Raw genomic sequence first — 17,284 nt, 5'->3', positions numbered from 1 at the left:
ATAATACGTCTTCTATTCAAATAGTTTGTAAGCATAAGATAAAAGATTATTACTCATTGGTTAAGATTAAAAAAATAAAATTTGTGATAGATATCTAAAAATGTTAAATATTGATGGAGCCAAGCTGAATCTTAAACTAGTATGAAATTAGAAAGCATGCAAAGATTGTGTAATGAGACTCATACTTTTGGGGCCAGTTGAAAGGAAATTTTAATTGACAGTATATTATGTTGAGCAAAATTTTTGTTGACATTTCTAGTTTCTAGTTTTTCCTAGTTTGTAATATTCCTCCTTCTAGCTACCTCGAAATAATGTGGAGGGACTTTTTAGACTACAGGTTTTGTGTACACATAAGAAATATGCTCTTTACAAATCATTATTATCTGCACATGAGAAACATCTGCACTTGTAGGAGAAAAAGTATCTGTTTTTAAATTGGTTCATATAGAAACAGGAAAAAGGGAGATTGAATTCTAGAGGTAAGAGCTTCAGTATTCTTTGAAGAAATCTATATGATATAGGAGCTGTGATGTCTTTACTGGGAATCAAAAAAAGTTATTTAAAATAAAAAGGTACAATTTAATACCCCGTTATTTATGTTATTATTTTTACTTTGAATAGTTCTACAACATTTTAATAACATAACATAATTATTTCCCTTTTAGTTGTTTGGATTAATATATTAAAATAGACTAAACAATCTTTTTGAGTAAAAGTATATGACAGTTTTTCAAATAATTAAAATTTAAGTTTTTGACTAGAAATTTTTCTCTTTGTGATATAAATATATGTGTGTGTATTTCTAATACATTAATGTTAAAAATGTATGAGAGGCTAATAAGGTTGTAAGATGTCATGCTTTTACCCTTGAGAATATTTTTATTTTGCTTTTAAGCTATAAAATTTACTTCATTTTTAATTACTATAACTTAATCCAGAAATAGACCATAGAATTTCTAAAACACATTTTAAGTTAAAATGGGGGTAATAAAGACATTCAGATAGATTTGTATAGGCCTTTTTGGTTATATCCAAAAGTTCTATTGAAATGAGATTGATTACAATAAAACGTGCTTTCTGTGGTAAGTAATATTCTGTGATTTATTTTCTTGAGTTCTGAATTAGTGCTGTGTACCCTTAGTAACATAGTGAGCCAGGCCAATATGAAGTTGTTTGAGAATTATTTCTCTCTAATTGATGTCAGTTGACAAACACCTATTAAGCACTTACAGTGTACCATACACTGTGCTAAGTTCTAGAGATACAAAGAAAAGAAAAAGACAGTCCCTGCCCTTGAAGGGCTAATAGTCTAATGGAAAAGATATTTAAACAGTTATGTAAAAACAAGCTATGTAAATGATAAATAGGAAATAACAGATAAAACACAGAAGAATTAAGAACAATTGGGAAAGACTTCCAATAGAATGTATGATTTTTAACTGGGATTTGAAGGAGGTCTACAGGAAAAGATGAAAAAGGACAGCATTCTAGGGATGGGGGATAGCCAGTGAAAATGCCCTAAGTCAGGAGAGTTTGAGACGTATTAAGTTTAAGATGTCTTCAACAAACAGCAAGAAGACCTATGTCTTTTGATTGAAAAGTACATGAGGGACTGTAAGTTATAAAAAAAAAAAAAAACCTAGGAGAATGGGAGAGGCTAGTGGGATTTTATATTTGATCATGGGAGTGATAGGAAACCACCAATGTTTGTATAAGGGTTACATGGCCAGACCTGTGGGGTAAGAAAACCACATTTCTGGCAGAATGAAGGATGAACTAGCATGGGGAGAGACCTTTTGTAGACAGACCAATTAGCAAGTTGTTATAAAAATTCAGGTGTGAGATGATAAGGGTCTCCACTAGGGTAGTAGAAGTATTGGAGAAAAGATGGGGTCATAATTGAGAGATGTCATAAAAGTACAATCAACATTTGACTACAGATTGGAAATTGGGATGAAAGTGAAGTGTCAAAGATGATACCTATATTGATACCTATATTGTTAGTATAGGAGGGTGGTGATGCTCTCAATACTAATAGGGAAACTTGGAAGGGGGAAAGGATTGGGGAAAAAAAGTTCAGTTTTGGACATATTGAGTTTAAGTTGTTTATATTGAACCTATCTACTTCACGATGTCTAATACGCAGATGTAGCTAGAAGACTAGAGATCAGCCATATGATTAGGTCTAGATTTCAAGAGTCATCAACATGGAGATGATAATTGAATGTATGGGAGCTGTTGAGATCATTGAGCAAAATAGTATCTAGAGAAAAAAGAAGTTGGCTCATGACAGAGTGCTGTGCAACACCTAAGGTTATTGAACATGATCTGGATGAAAATTCAGCCAAAGAGAAGGAACAGTCAGATAGGTTGGAGGAGAACTGGAAGAGACTGGTGCCTGTGAAAGATTAGAAAAGAGAATATCAGGGAAGTAGTGTTTGATAGTGTCAAAATCTTTAGAGAGGTCAAGAAGAATGAGGATTGAGAAAAGGCCATTGGGTTTGGCAATTTAGAGAGAGCAGTTTTAGGCTGAATGATGAAGTCAGGAACCAGTGACAGTGAGATAAAAAGTGCGTACCTCGATTACAGTTGATCTTCTCAAGGACTTTAGTCACAAGAGTCATGAGAGATACAGAATGACCAAGGGTAGCTTTTTTTGAGAGTGAAGGAGAAATGAGTATGTTTGTAGGTAGCAGAGATTGAAGCTAAATGAGAAAGTAGGAATAATAGATAAATTTGCTGTAGGCAGTGAGATGCCACTGTATCCAAAAAGAACCAGCATTAAATGGCTTCATATATCTTCTATCAAATGTATCAAATATGCATTGGAACATAATTTTCTTCATAAGTAGGAAAGTTTGACTTTTCAGTTACCAAAGGCTTGGTAGAAAAGGATTTGTGACTGAAATTTAACTCGAGAAAGATCTAATTCAGAGGAAATGGGACATATAAAGGGGGGAGAGACAGAATTATTGTAAATTAAGAATCCATATTCATTATAGGAAATCAAAAAACCTTGATTCTCCACATAGTGAAGGGCATTTGAGTGAGGATTAATGAATCTAGAAAAAGAAAAAAAAATATTGTTCTAGGTGTATGATACAGACTATTTGGATAGAATTGTGAAATATCATAACAAAGCAGTATTGAAGAGATCTCCATATATGTATATATACTCTCTGAAAAAAAAAGATAAATTTATGGCTTGCCTTATTACATGTCCTTGTGTCCCTCATACTCAAAAAACCCTAGCTTCATTCTATATCTATACTTCCTTTCATTCCTATCTATCTCCTTTATGCTTATTGTCTTCTTACTTCTCTGAAGTTTGACTTCTGATGATATTCATCTGGAATTGCTCTCTCCAAACTTAACAATGATTTCCTAATTGCCAAATCTAATTGCTTTTCTCAATCCTCATCATTCTTAAATAATTTATAGTTTTAACCCTGTTGACCACCTTCTCCTTAAAACATTATTCTTTTTAGGTTGTTATTAGTCTATTCTTTCCTGGTTATTATCCTGTCTACCTTATTTGCTGCTTCTTAAAATCCTTTTCTTACTTTTCCTCTAGGTTATGTTTATTGACTGTGCCCAAGGCTCTGTCCTGGACCTCTTTTCTTCTTCCTCTGTGTAATATTTTCTTTGTTTATCTCATAAGTTCCCATGGATTTAATTACCATCTCTATAGAGATCATTCTTAATTTTTTTTTTTTTTTTGTTGAGCCCTAAGATCTCTCCTAACTTCCTTTTTTTACTCCTCCAAATACTCATTGTACATCTCATATTGGATGTCCCATGAACATCTTCAATTCAATATATTTAAAACATTAAAACATGGTCTTTCCTATTATCTGCCAAGGATACCATAATATTCCCAGTTTCTCAGTCTCGAGCCTAGTTGTCATTCTTCTATTTCTCATTCTCTCTCATTCACCAAATCTAATTTGTTGCAATTTATGTCAATTCTACCTTTGTAACATCTCTGAAATACTACTTGTTTCCTCTTGACACCCTGGTGCAGACACTCATCACATTACAGATGAATTGTAGCAGTAATCTGGTTTGTCTTCCTGCCTCGAGTTTTTTCCTATTTTAGTTTCCTCTCTATTCAGTTTGCCAAAGTGATCTTTCTGATTGACCAAGTCACTCCATTACTCAATAAATAAACTCATTTCATCATTGTCTCTGGGATCACATATAAAATTTGCTGTTTGACATTGAAAGCCTTTCACATTTCCCCTTCCTACATTTCTAGTACTCTTATACTTCTCTCTGTGTATTCTACAATCCAACAATTGACCTTCTTGCTTTTTTTTAACTTCAGAGTCTGGCTTTAAGTCTGCTACCACTTAGTACTAATTACACCTCAGTCAAAGAGGATTTATTACTCAAAGAATAAGAAGGTATATTACAATTTCATCTCTACCATGATTTCTCTCTCAAGAGATGAGTTTTTTCTCTGCTAACTTTCTTTTCAACTTTTACAGATCACTCTCTTGACTCCAGAACTCTTTCTATTTCAAATGACTCCAAACTGTTCAGCTTACTTTTTTAAAATTAAATTTTACTTGTTTCCAAATGAAGATCTTCTTGATTAACATTTCTATTTCTTAAATAGTACCAAATTGCCATGATGATTATGTCTTTTAATATAGCTTCAAATCTAATACTGCTGTGTCTCCTTTCTTTCAATTTTTCCTGTTAATTTCCTTGATATTTTTGATTCATTTTCTTCCAGATGAATTTTGTCATGATTTTTTTTCTAGTTTTCTGCAGTAATCTTTTGGTAGTTTGATTGGTATGGCACTGAGTAAGTAAATTAATTAGATAACATTGCCATTTTAATTATTTTGACTTGACTTACACATGAGCAATTAATATTTCTGCAATTATTTATATCAGTTTTTATTTCTGTAAATGTTGTTGTGTGATTGTTTTCATTTAATTTCTGTGTGTATCTTAATGAGTAATAGATGCCCAGATATTTCATATATATATATATATATATATATATATCTTTATATATACTTTTAGTTATTTCAAATGGAATTTTTTTCCTGAAGCATTTTGTTAATGATATACAGAAATCTTAGTGATTTGTATTTTATTTTATATCCTTCAATGTTGATAAAGTTGTTTCAATTAGTTTTTAGTTGACTTCAGAGTTCTCTAAATAAACTATTATATTGTCTATAAAAATTTGTCTATGAAAATGTGTTTCCTTTTTATCCATGCTTATTCCCTCAATTTCTTTTTCTTGTTTTATTGCTATATCTAGCATTTCTAGCACTATATTAAATAGTAATGATGATAATAGGCATCTTTGCTTTACCTCTGATCTTACTGGAATACCTCTAGTTTATCCCCATTACAAATAATGCTGACTTTTGATTTTAGGTAAATACTGCTTAACATATTGAGTAAAGCTTTGTTTATTTCTATGCATTCTATTATTTTTTAACAGGAATAGGTATTGCATTTTGTCAAAAGTTTTTTCTATATCATGTGATTTAGAAAATTAATATGGTCAATTATATTTATGTTTTTCATCATATTGAACCAGACTTGCATTCCTGGTATAAATCTAGCCTGGTCATAGTGTAACGTGTTGTTGTAATCTCATCAGTATTCATTAGAGTTTCAGATCAAGCTACAGGCTACAACTGATATAGCTCTTGTAGTCAGAGACACACAGCTACTGTTTGCTTCTGAACTTGTTTCTTTCTCAATACATATCCTGATGCCCATAACTGTACTTTACCTTGGTATGCCATCCCTGTTTGCAAGTTTCCTTTTTAGTCCCACCTTGAATCTATGACCTAGCATTGATAAGTGAGTGACAGAGCTGTCCAAATGGTGCCTGTTACTACATCCGACACAAAGTTGAGATCTCATTCAGTGGGTCTTGGACTTCTTCCTGTCCCAGTACAAATCCTCAGTCCTTTTTTTAGCTCTTGTTCTGAAATACTCTTTGTAGTGTGTCCTTGCTCAGACCCTACTCCCATTATCCACAAACTTCTCTGTCTCTCTATGCTGACTTGGGCTGGAAATAGGACTTACTGTGATTGAGTAATGATTGGAAATTCCAGAAAGAAAAATTGCTACATTTTCTAGATTTGTGTAGAGGAGTTATATGAGGGAATTCCGTGTAATTTTCCCTACTATTCTGTGACTCCATTCTGGCCGATTTGTTTTTTGAAATCTGCCAGGAAGATAGCAGATGAATGACTATAATTACATCAAGTTTGTCTTAAAAAACTTAATTTACTCCTGTTCCCTCCCACCAAAGAAGCAATGAAGTATAAACTACTTTTTTACATTTCTGTTATACTTCCTTTACAATATCATTAGAGCAAATCACAAGAGAAGAAATAGAGTTATGAATAACCTTGTTCGAATTGACTGTGATGATAAATAAATTCATGGTTGTTGTCTTGAGAATCCTTTCCTGTGTTGCTATTATCATATTTCCATTAGTTTTGATCTAAATAACTCTTAAAAAGCTCATGCACAATAAATATCTAAAAGAAAGTTTCTCAGAACAGATAGTTTCAGACACTATACCTAAGTTCATCTTACCATGTTATTAATATCTTAAATTCAAGACTCTGAGTTACATTTTAAAGCTGATTATGCAGTTCTTTTTATTTTCTGTATTAAATCAATATGAGTTATGACTAACGGTCAGCAGCTATTATGCCTTAACCTCATATGTGTTTTTATTTCATTTATTAGGGTTTACAGATTGGGACACGAGAATTAGAAGAGATGGGAGCAAAATTTTGTGTTGGTTTATTCCGTTTGAAAAGACTAACATCACCATTAGAATACAATCTGCCTAACAGCCTTCTTGAGTTTGAAAATGACTTGATTGAATCTAGCTGCAAAGTTACAAGGTAGTGTAATGCTTTTTTTTTTCCTTAAGACTTAAATTTGTCAATATTTTTGTAGGGAAAAAGGAATAAAATTTGAACATCCTGAGTATTTTCAGGATATTTTAAAATTAGGGTATGATTCTAAGATTGCATGGTAAATTTTTAAAATTTTTAGACTCTATTAAGGGCTACATTTTCATGAACCATAGCTTTATATTCTTGAATATTATTTCCGGAAGGAGTAACTAGAAATTCAGTAGTATATAAGAATTCAGATAAAAAATAAACAACATGTAATGCTACTACAGTAATCTAACATTTGAATTGCTTTTTAAATCAGGAAGTTTATTCATTTATAGAAGGGAACTAACCTTTTATTTTTGGAATGTTTATGTTAATGCAATATAATAAGCCTTAATTAATATATGACATTTATATAGTGCTTTTAAAGGCTGCAGAATGTTTTACATACATTATATCTGTGTAGAGAACTGTGTAAGAGAGGAGATAAAGAATTTAGATCAGAAAAAATCTCTGTCCTTAAAGGACTTAAATTTCCCCAGAATTATAAAGTATCAACATTGATAACTATAATTTCTATCACATAAACAGTTCATTAAGAAATTAAAAACCAATAATTGCACACTATTTCAAAGTCCGATTCTTCTTGTGCAGCAAAATTACTTTATGGACATGTACACATATATTGTATTTAACATATACTTTAACATATTTAACATGTATTGGTCAACCTGCCATCTGGGGAAAGGGGTGGGAGGAAGAAGGGGAAAAATTGGAACAAAAGGTTTTGCAGTTGTCAATGCTGAAAAAATACATGCATATATCTTGTAAATAAAAAAAATATATTTTAAAAACCAAGCAACTGTTTAAGGTCTAAGGGCATTCACGGGGGAGGGGGAATCAGAGAAGGTTTTATGTAGGTGATGGCATTTGAGTTGGGTTTTAGAGGTCTGAGTAAAAGTGTGGAAGTGTGAGAGCATAATGTATTTGAGGAGGTAGAAAGCTTGTCTAAGGTATTAGTAGAAAGCATTGTGTGGAAAAGAGTAAAATGAGAGAAGTCTGTAAGAGCTGGATGGTGGTAGGTGGTAGAGGGCCTTGAATGCCAAGCAGAGGAATATGAACTTTACTCAAGAGGCAGTTGAGATTCCTTGTTTTTTGAATATGAGTAAATGTAGGACTAGGGATAGATTACATGTTTTCAAAGATTGGAGAGTTTGTGAGAGCAGAAGTAAGACAACATTTTTGGACTATTGCAATAATTCAGAGAGAGAGAGAGTAATGAAGGCCTGTACTTGTTAGGATTACTAAGTGAGAACTGAGGTTGTCTGGATAGTGACAAGGTGAGAATTCAGATTCTTCTTCCTGTAGTGAACCATTGTCTCCAGGCAGTTGCTGTTAACTCTTGTCCTTAGAAGTGACTTCCCTTCCTGCATAGAGCCCCATCAAGCCTGATGCAATGCAGAGTCTTCTTATTGAATCTCCTCCAGCTCTTATCCTTCTCCATGTAGACTCACTTTCCAGGCCCACTGTTGCTTTTTATCCTCCCAGAGAATGGGCGTGGGATAATGCAAGGGCTTCTGGGAAGAACCACTTCAGCCAATGGGCTTGCTCCTTCTATCAAGTCAACCTGAGTTCTCACCTAGTAATTGTCCAACCTGAATTCTCACCTTGTCACTATCCAGACAACCTCAGTTCTCACTTAGTAATCCTAACATGTACTAAAGTATATTGTGAATAAAATTTAAAGAACATGCTATCTACATATGAAACTTGAGGCAAAGGGAATAATGTAATCCTAAAATTTTCTAAAAGTAGCTCCAGTAACTATGAGCATAGGAGAGTATAAAGGATGGCAACTGAAGCAGAAATGAGGAAGGTGGTGATTACCAATATCAAAAAATGAACAGTGGAAAAGTAGTGTGAATATTGAGAAAGCATTAATTAAGAAGTCATCAATTAAGAACTCTGAGAACAGTTTCAGCCAAGTGATACAAGTGAAAGCCCAAACACAGAAGATTTGAATGGATGGTAAAAAAAAATGAAAACATTGAGAATTATATAAATTTTTAAGATGTTTAGCAGTGAAGAGAAGAAAAAAAGATGAGGTAGGAACTGAATGAATTAAGCCCACATATGGCTTTTTCGATTTTTAGAGATTTGAGTACCCTCATAGGCAGATACGAATAAGCAAATGATAAGGGTGAAGATAAAAAGGAACCAGATTGATGGAGATGAGAAAGACTATAAGGAAGTACTATAAGGAAGTAGGGGAATTAGATTTAATAAGGAAGAGGGATATCTCTGTCTTCTGTGACCAGTGGAACAGAGAGGATCATGCTGTTGAGGAGTTTTGAGGAATAGAAAAGATCTAAGTGAACTTATAGCAGGTGATCTTAATCTTTTCTGTGAAAAAGGAGACTGGGCCATCTGACAAAAAGTGTTTGTGCCCATGGTGTTGTGGGGATGGGGATGGGTTGTGGTGGAAGTGTAATTGTAAGAATAGAGAAGAAAAAGTCTGGAATAGTAATAGTAGGAAATGAGATTTTAAAACAATCAACAAGAATAGAATAAAATGTAAGTTGACATTCTAGATAAAATTTATGTACTATGAGTTTGCAGTGAATGAAATTTTTGAAAAATTTCCAGTGTTGCTTTGGCAGAAATAAAAAAGTCAGAATGTGGGAGTTATCTAGGGATAATGAATTTGCAGGTTGGAAACAAATGCTTTTAGATAGCTAATGAAACCTTAGAGAGAGAAACTTTGGGATCAAGACTGATTAAGAATGCAAGACATATAAGCCAGAGTGGAAGAGATGGATCCGGAGGCCATTACGTTTAACCATGAGTGGGTTACAAGATTGAATGTTATGTTAAGGGTGAAAACCAGAAAAATGGACAGATTATTATTAAAGTAGAATTTACAAGTTGTGAATCTTTGATAATATATGATTCTGAAAGAGGGTGATAATCACTCTTGTATTGTAAAAGATACTGTCTTTTTGATGCTTGCTTATCATAGCTTTCACCTAAATTTTGATACTCAGCTTTAAGTTTTTTGTTTTCCAAAGTTGGTCATGTATAACTGTAGTGAGAGTAATAGTAGGGATGGATTAAAGCTTTCTTGGATTACAAAACTCATCTATTCAAGTATAAGATAAGGAGCTGGACAACAACTCATTTAGAAAAAGAATCTTAGGGTTTTAGTTGACATTGTGCTACAGAAGCTGAAAAAGCCAATACAATCTCTGGCTGTATTAAGTAACAGGTTTTCTGGGACTGTGAATGTCATATTACTGCTCTACTCTGCTCTGGTTGGACTATATCTTGAGTGTTGTGTTCAATTCTGGGCATCAAATATGAGGAAGAATATTTTGATGACAAGCTGGAGAAGACCAGAAGAGTATTGTTCAGTTCAACAGTCATTTATGAAGCATATATTTCGGGGAGGTAGGCTACAAAGACAAAAATAATATTAGTTTCTGACCTTGGGAATTTTATCTTGTATTTGACACTCCTCATTCCAAAACAAATATGCACATACAGACCCAGAGCAGGATGGGAAGAGGCCTCAAGTCTTTGCCATGTCAGAATAAGTAAAGGAATTGGGAATGTTTAGCTTGGCTATGTGAAGACTTAGGAAGAATATAATAGCAGATTTCGAATATTCAAAAGGGTGTCACATAGAGAAAGAATTTGATTTCTCCTTAGTCCTAGAAGGTAAAAACTAGGAGTAGTAGGTTGGTGCTGCAAAGAAACATTTTTTTTTTAATGTAAAGAAAAATTTCTTAAAACAGAGCCATTTCAAAATGGAATAGGCCTTCTTGGGAAATAGTGGGCTCTATCTTATTGATAGCCTTCCCCCTTCCAACTTTTCTTTGCCCTTCCCCCTTTTCATATCTCCTTTTCCCTTCCCCATTTTTCTTTTCATTTTCTCCTTCTTTCCCTTTCTTTTCTATCCTTTTTCCTCTTACCTTCTCTTTTCTATTTTCTTTATTCCCTTTCCTCTTCCTCTTTCCTATTTCTTCTTCCATCCTCTCCTTTCCCTTTTTATTTCCCTCATTCTCCCCTTCCTTTCTTTCCTTCTTTCTTTCCTTCTTTCTTTCTCACTTTCCCTTTCCCCCTTTCTTTTACCCTTTCCCATTTTCCTTTTCCCCTTCCCCTTCTACTTGTGAGGTTAAGTCCACTAGAGGGTGATGGGATGACAGCCATGAAAGTATTTAGAATGACACTGACTCTCATATGATGCACTTATAAATATCATTTACTAAATATTCAATTCTTTGGTGATAAAACAGTTACCAAGATGTTCCAGAATGAATGTCTCAAAGAATGTTCCTGTTGCAAAATAGTTAAAATAGTGCTTGAAAAGATTGTCAAGTACAATACTCGTGGTGCTGTTCGGCATATATTACTAATGCGGAGCCATGGATAAATTTGGCATGGTTTTGGAATCTATAACATGTAGGAAATAATTTTGCTATGCCCCACATTTATGGCAAATAATAGTCATCAATGTAAAATATGATATCATTTTGTGTCCTATCTAAGACAAGATTGGAGAGTATACAAAACTATATATATATATATATATATATATATATATTTTTTTTTTTTTTTTTTTTTTTTGGTGATAGGAGTAGGTAGTTGGGGTTAAGTGACTTGCCTGCAGTCACACAGCTACTATGTATCTGAGGATAGATTTGAACTCAGGTCCTCCTGACTCCAAGGTTAGTGCTCTATTCATTGCACTTTCCAGCTGTCTAGGATACAGAAATATATTCACAAATAATTTCAGATTTAGGAAATAGGCTTGGTTAAAAATGTCTTAAGACATTGGGTGTTATTTTGTCTAAAGAATAGAATGGAGAGAGAACCATTTAATAATAATGGTAAAAATAATGACAGGGTATTATGTATACACACATACATATACACATATACATACATAAACACATATGTATGTGCAAGTATGTGTAGGGATAATCCATTGAGAAAAGGATAAGATTGAAATAGTAAAAAGTAATTTTATATAAACTGATTGTCTTCTCTTCTGAGTCAAATCGGGGATTTGTAGGAGAAGTTCTCTCTCTTTTTTCTTTTCTGATACCTATTTGCAATACTGCTGTAGAGGAATTATACTTATACTATGAACATACTAGGATGAAGTCAAGATAGGTAATGTAAAGAGGTCCAGGTTTCTCTGTACACAGCTTCTTTTGTGTCCATGTTACGATATCCTTTCAAAGCTCTGAAAGGATATTTTTGATTATTGATTGTAGAGACCATTAGATGAATCTTCATGAGAACTATTTTTTACTCTTTTAAAATTTTTAATGTTATTTAATTTTTCCAAATACATACACAGATAGTTTTTAACATTTGCCTTCACAAAAAGTTGTGTTCCATATTTTTCACCTTTTCCTTTCCCCTATTTCCTCTTCCAGACAACAAGTTATCTGATATAAGTTAAATGTATGCAATTCTTCTAATGATATCTCCATATTTGTCATGCTGAGCAAAAAAAAAAATCAAAAAGGGGGAACATCGAGAAAAAACAACAGCAAACAACAAAAAATGAAAACATTATTCTTTAATCCACATTCAGTCTTCATAGTTCTTTTTCTGAATGTGGCTGGGCATCCACTCAATTTCCAGTTCTTTGCCACTACACAAAGAGCTGCTACAATATTTTTTGCACATGTGAGTCCTTTTCCCTCTTTAATCATCTCTTTGGGATACAAACCCAGTAGAGAAACTGCTGGATCAAAGAGTGTGCATATTTTGATAGCCCTTTGGGCATAGTTGAGAATAGTTGGATCATTTAAAAATTTCACCAATAATGCATTAATGTCCCAGTTTTCCCTCATCTCCTCTAAGATTCATCATTATCTTTTCTTGTCATCTTAGCCAATCTGAAAGGTATAAAGTGATATCTCAGAGTTGTCTTTATTTGCATTTTTCTAATCAATAGTGATTTAGAGCATTTTTTCATATGAGTAGAAATGGTTTTAATTTCTTCATATGAAAATTATCTATTCATATTCTTTGACCATTTATCAATTGGGGAATGGATTGTATTCTTATAAATTTTAGTCAATTCTATGTGAATCATAATAAACTAAATTGGAGTGGAAAAATACAGGATGAAGTAATAGAAATTTGCATATGCAAATTGGCTTTTATAATACAAATTGTGAACTAGATTATGAAAAAGTAATTCAGTACTTTAGTAGGTCCATGGTTTTATTGATGTGTATACTTACTCCATTGATGCAAATAATAATTCATCCCTGTATTGTCATCCCTTTTGATCCTTATCCATTTCCTTCCATAAATCCTTCATAAAGGATTTACTTAGTGAACTGTTAACATTTTGTGGGTATTTGTGCAGCATTTGGGCTATCCATCTATTATCATAATTTTATCTTGCTAGTTAATTGGTCCAGTTCCCTTTTTCAATTATATATTTCTGAGGTGTTATCCTTTATTCCAAGAAATCATTGAAAGTAAGCTATAACTTCCGTATACCCATAATACTTATGATTCAACTGTAATTTTGATTCTTTGGAGATAGTAGTATTCTATAAGCCTCATAAAATAATATCATCAGTAAATCTGTCATTTAAAATATGTGTGTATGTGTGTAAGAGTGTGTGTTTGTGTAAGTGTGTGAAAGAGAGACACAGAGAGAGCCAGGAGAGGGAAGGGTGGGAGAAAGAGAAGAAAGTGAAATGCAACCTGATATTTATTTCCTATTAAATTATGGTTCCATTTTTTGTCCTTCTGTGGTACCTATTCAAGATTTTATATATGTATATGTGTATGTATATATGTGTGTATATATGTATATGTACATGTAAGTATACACACACACATATATACATGCATATAAATAAATAAATAGATAGTACTATGTCAGTGACTTGCCCTTCAGACTGAATGTTGCAGTTTGGACAATGAAAAGTTTTCCTACTTATATTATCTTATTTCTGAATGATTAAGCTAAATCTCTTTTGAGTAACCATACACTTGATGCAAGGAATATAATGTCCTTTGTAAACAGCAGATCTGGATATTCACCCCATCAATCTGGGATGAATTTTCTAGTTGGACTATGGAGAATAAATATCCTTCATGACAGTGTCAGACAACTTGAGCCAATACATTTCTCTTTATTTTATGCTTTTAATGACATTGATAATTAGGATTGTTGAACATAATTATTTCTGTGGTTATAGCTATTAGATGATTACATATGATCTTAATGTGTCATTTTGGGAGATGGGAGTAATCAAGCAGTAAACAAAATAAGAATTTATATTTCCTATGTCATTAATTTCCCATTCTGTAATTTATAGACCCCTAAGGTATTCTGTTACAAGGGGTCTACAAATCCATATGAAAATCCATTAATAAGGAAACATATACATATGTACCTTTCAAATATATAAAGAGTCTGTTATGATAATAATAAAGTACTTAGTAAATGTCAACTATCATTAAAGTTTACAAAGCATCTCATATAATATGTCTCATTTAATCATAAATCCTATAAATACTTAAGAAAGCAAGTTGCTGTACTGGATTTGGAGACAGAAAGACCTGAGTTCAATTCTAGTCTTAGAATTCACCTATAAAATAGAGATAATAATAGCACTTATGTTATAAGATTGTTGGGAGGCTCAAAGGCAATTTATTATTATCTCCATTTCACTGCTGAGAATATTGAGGCTCAGAGAATTTAATTGCAAAATATTATTTTAGGAGAAAATGGGAAATAAGATTGAAAACAAATTAAAGTCAGATCAGAGAGCCACTTGAAAGCCAGGAAGATTGGAGAAATATAGATGTTTTCATGCAAAGTATAAGGCATGCAAAATGGTATTCTTTGAAGATAACTTAGTAATAATGTGTTTGATAGATGGGAGGGGGAAAATAATTATATAGAAACCAATTAAGAAGCTTTTGCATTTGTTTGGATGTAAAGTAATAAGCAACCTAAACTAGAGTAATAGTACTTGGGATGAAAGGAAAGGACAGATATGGGAGATATTAATTAGAAAAAAATCAGTTAAGGTGGAACAAAGATGGCAAACAGAATATAAGAAGTTGCCTGAGATCTCCTTAGTTTTCCTCAGAAACAACATGAAATCAAGCCTTTGAATGTATTCTGGAGTGGTAGAACCTATAAACATATAGAGTTAAGCAATTTTCCAGCTTACACTAACTTAGGAAGTCTTCAGGAACCATCTATCTCATTTGGGTAAAAAAGGGAGCACATCTCAGTGAAGATGGTATCCAATAGGAGGCTCTTAGCTACACCATAGACTAGTAACCTAGACTCTTTTGTCCTTGCTCATCAGGAAAGTAGCATAGCAGGATAGCAGTAGAGTTTCCACACACACGGCACAGAAGGCAAATTGTCAGGCCTGAAAACCAGGCAATAGCAGGCATGAGTAAGCCAGACAACACCTGAGGCCTTGGAAAGGAAAGCCAGTGAACAGGTCCCTAGTCCCCAGCACAAAAAAAAAAAAAAAAAAAAAGCTTGGAATAGTGTCTTCTATGTCCCAAGAGCAGAGCACAACTTTAAAAGCCATAAAATAGGCCAAAAAATGAGCAAGAGACAAAAAAAGGACATTGACCATAGTGGTCATAGTGGTGACTCTGTGAGACATCAAGATTCAGTCAAACAAAATAAACAAAATGAAAAAATAGAAAAAATTTTAAAATACCTCATTGGAAAAACAATAGTACAATTAGTAATCATAATTGCATATGTGAATGTAATGAACTCTCTCATAAAATGGAATTTAATAGCAGAATAAATTAAAATCTAGAATTCTACAATATGTTGTTTACAAGAATCTCTCCACATTTGATGCGGAGAGCTATATACAGAATAAGGGTTAAAGGTTAGAGCAGAATATATTATGGTTCAGATAACGTAAAAAACAAAAAACAAACAACAACAAAAAGCAAACCAAAAAAAAAAAAAAAGGGGTAGCAATTTTGATCTCAGACAAAGCAAAAGCAAAAGTGGATCTAATTAAAAGGTCTAAACTGTATTTTGCTTCATAAACAATGCGGTAATATCAATACTAAACATATATGCACCAAGTAGTATAGCATCTAAATTCTTAGTTAAATGAATTGCAAGAAGAAATAGACAGTAAAATTATACTAGTGGGAAATCTCAAACTTCCCTCTATCAGAACTAGATAAATCAAACCATAAAGTAAACAAGAAAGAAGTAAAGGAGATAAATAGAATTTTAGAAAAGTTAGATATTTTAGACTTCTGGAGAAAACTGAAAGGGGATAGAAAGGAATATACTTTTTTCTTAGTGATACATGGAACCCACACAAAAATTGACCATGTAATAAGGCATAAAAACCTCACAATCAAATGCAGAAAGGCAGATATGTTAAATGCATCCTTTTCAGATCATGATCCTATAAAAACTTATGTGTAATAAAGGACCATGGAAAGAAAGACTCAAAATTAATTGGAAACTAAGCATTCCAGTCTTTAAAAAAAATTAATCATAGCATCATTAAAGCTATTTAATCATAGCTTTTATTTTCAAAATGCATGCAAAGATAGTTTTCAGCATTCACCCTTGCATAACCTTGTGTTCCATATTTTTCTCCCTCTCTTACCCCAACTCCCTCCCCTAGACACAATCCAATATAGGTTAAACATGTGTAATTCTTCTAAGCATATTTTCACATATATCATTAAGCAATCTAATCCTAAAGAAAAAGTGTATCAAAAAACAAATCATAGAAACAGTCACTAATTTCATCAAGAATAATGAAACAGCATATCAAAACTTATACAATACAGCCAAAGAAGTTATTAGGGGAAATTTTATATCTTTAAATGCTTACATGAATAAAATAGAGAAAGAGAAGATCAATGAATTGGATATATAACTGAAGTTAAAAATCCCTAATTATCAAATTATAAACTCTACAGATCAAAGAATAGATTAATAAAATTGAAAATTAAGACAACTATTGAATTATAATCAATAAAACTAAGCTAGTTTTATGGGGGAAAACACAACAAAGTAGGTATGCCTTTGGTTAATTTGATTAAAATAAGAAAAGCAAATTATTAGTATGAAAAATGAAAAGGGTGAATTCACAACCAGTGAAGAAGAAATTAAAGTAATAATTCAAAGCTATTTCATCCAACTATATTTAAACAAATCCGACAATCTAAGTTAAAAGAATGATATAAATTGCCCAGATTAATAGAAGAGGAAATAAAGTATTTAAATGACCTCATTTTAGATAGAGAAATTGAACAAGCCATAAGTGAACTGCCTCAAAAAAAAAAAAAAATCTCCAGGGCTAGTTGGATTTAAAAAATGAATTCTA

The 17,284-nt window shown here is 32.6% G+C and overlaps 1 protein-coding gene across 9 annotated transcripts in view; it reads left to right on the top strand.

Moving 5' to 3' along the window:
- Positions 1–17,284, top strand: part of AGTPBP1 (ATP/GTP binding carboxypeptidase 1) — a 192,685-nt gene that overhangs the window by 125,994 nt on the left and 49,407 nt on the right. For all 9 annotated transcript variants that reach the window (XM_074280197.1, XM_074280199.1, XM_074280194.1 and 6 more), the window contains one exon: positions 6,739–6,899. In XM_074280197.1, coding sequence (XP_074136298.1) covers positions 6,739–6,899 — 161 coding nt within the window. The remainder of the gene's footprint in view (positions 1–6,738; positions 6,900–17,284) is intronic.

Source organism: Sminthopsis crassicaudata, chromosome 1 (assembly GCF_048593235.1).
Source record: "Sminthopsis crassicaudata isolate SCR6 chromosome 1, ASM4859323v1, whole genome shotgun sequence".
Lineage (NCBI taxonomy): Eukaryota > Metazoa > Chordata > Mammalia > Dasyuromorphia > Dasyuridae > Sminthopsis > Sminthopsis crassicaudata.
Note: the sequence above shows the minus strand (reverse complement) of the source record. Positions and strands in the feature narration are given on the sequence as shown.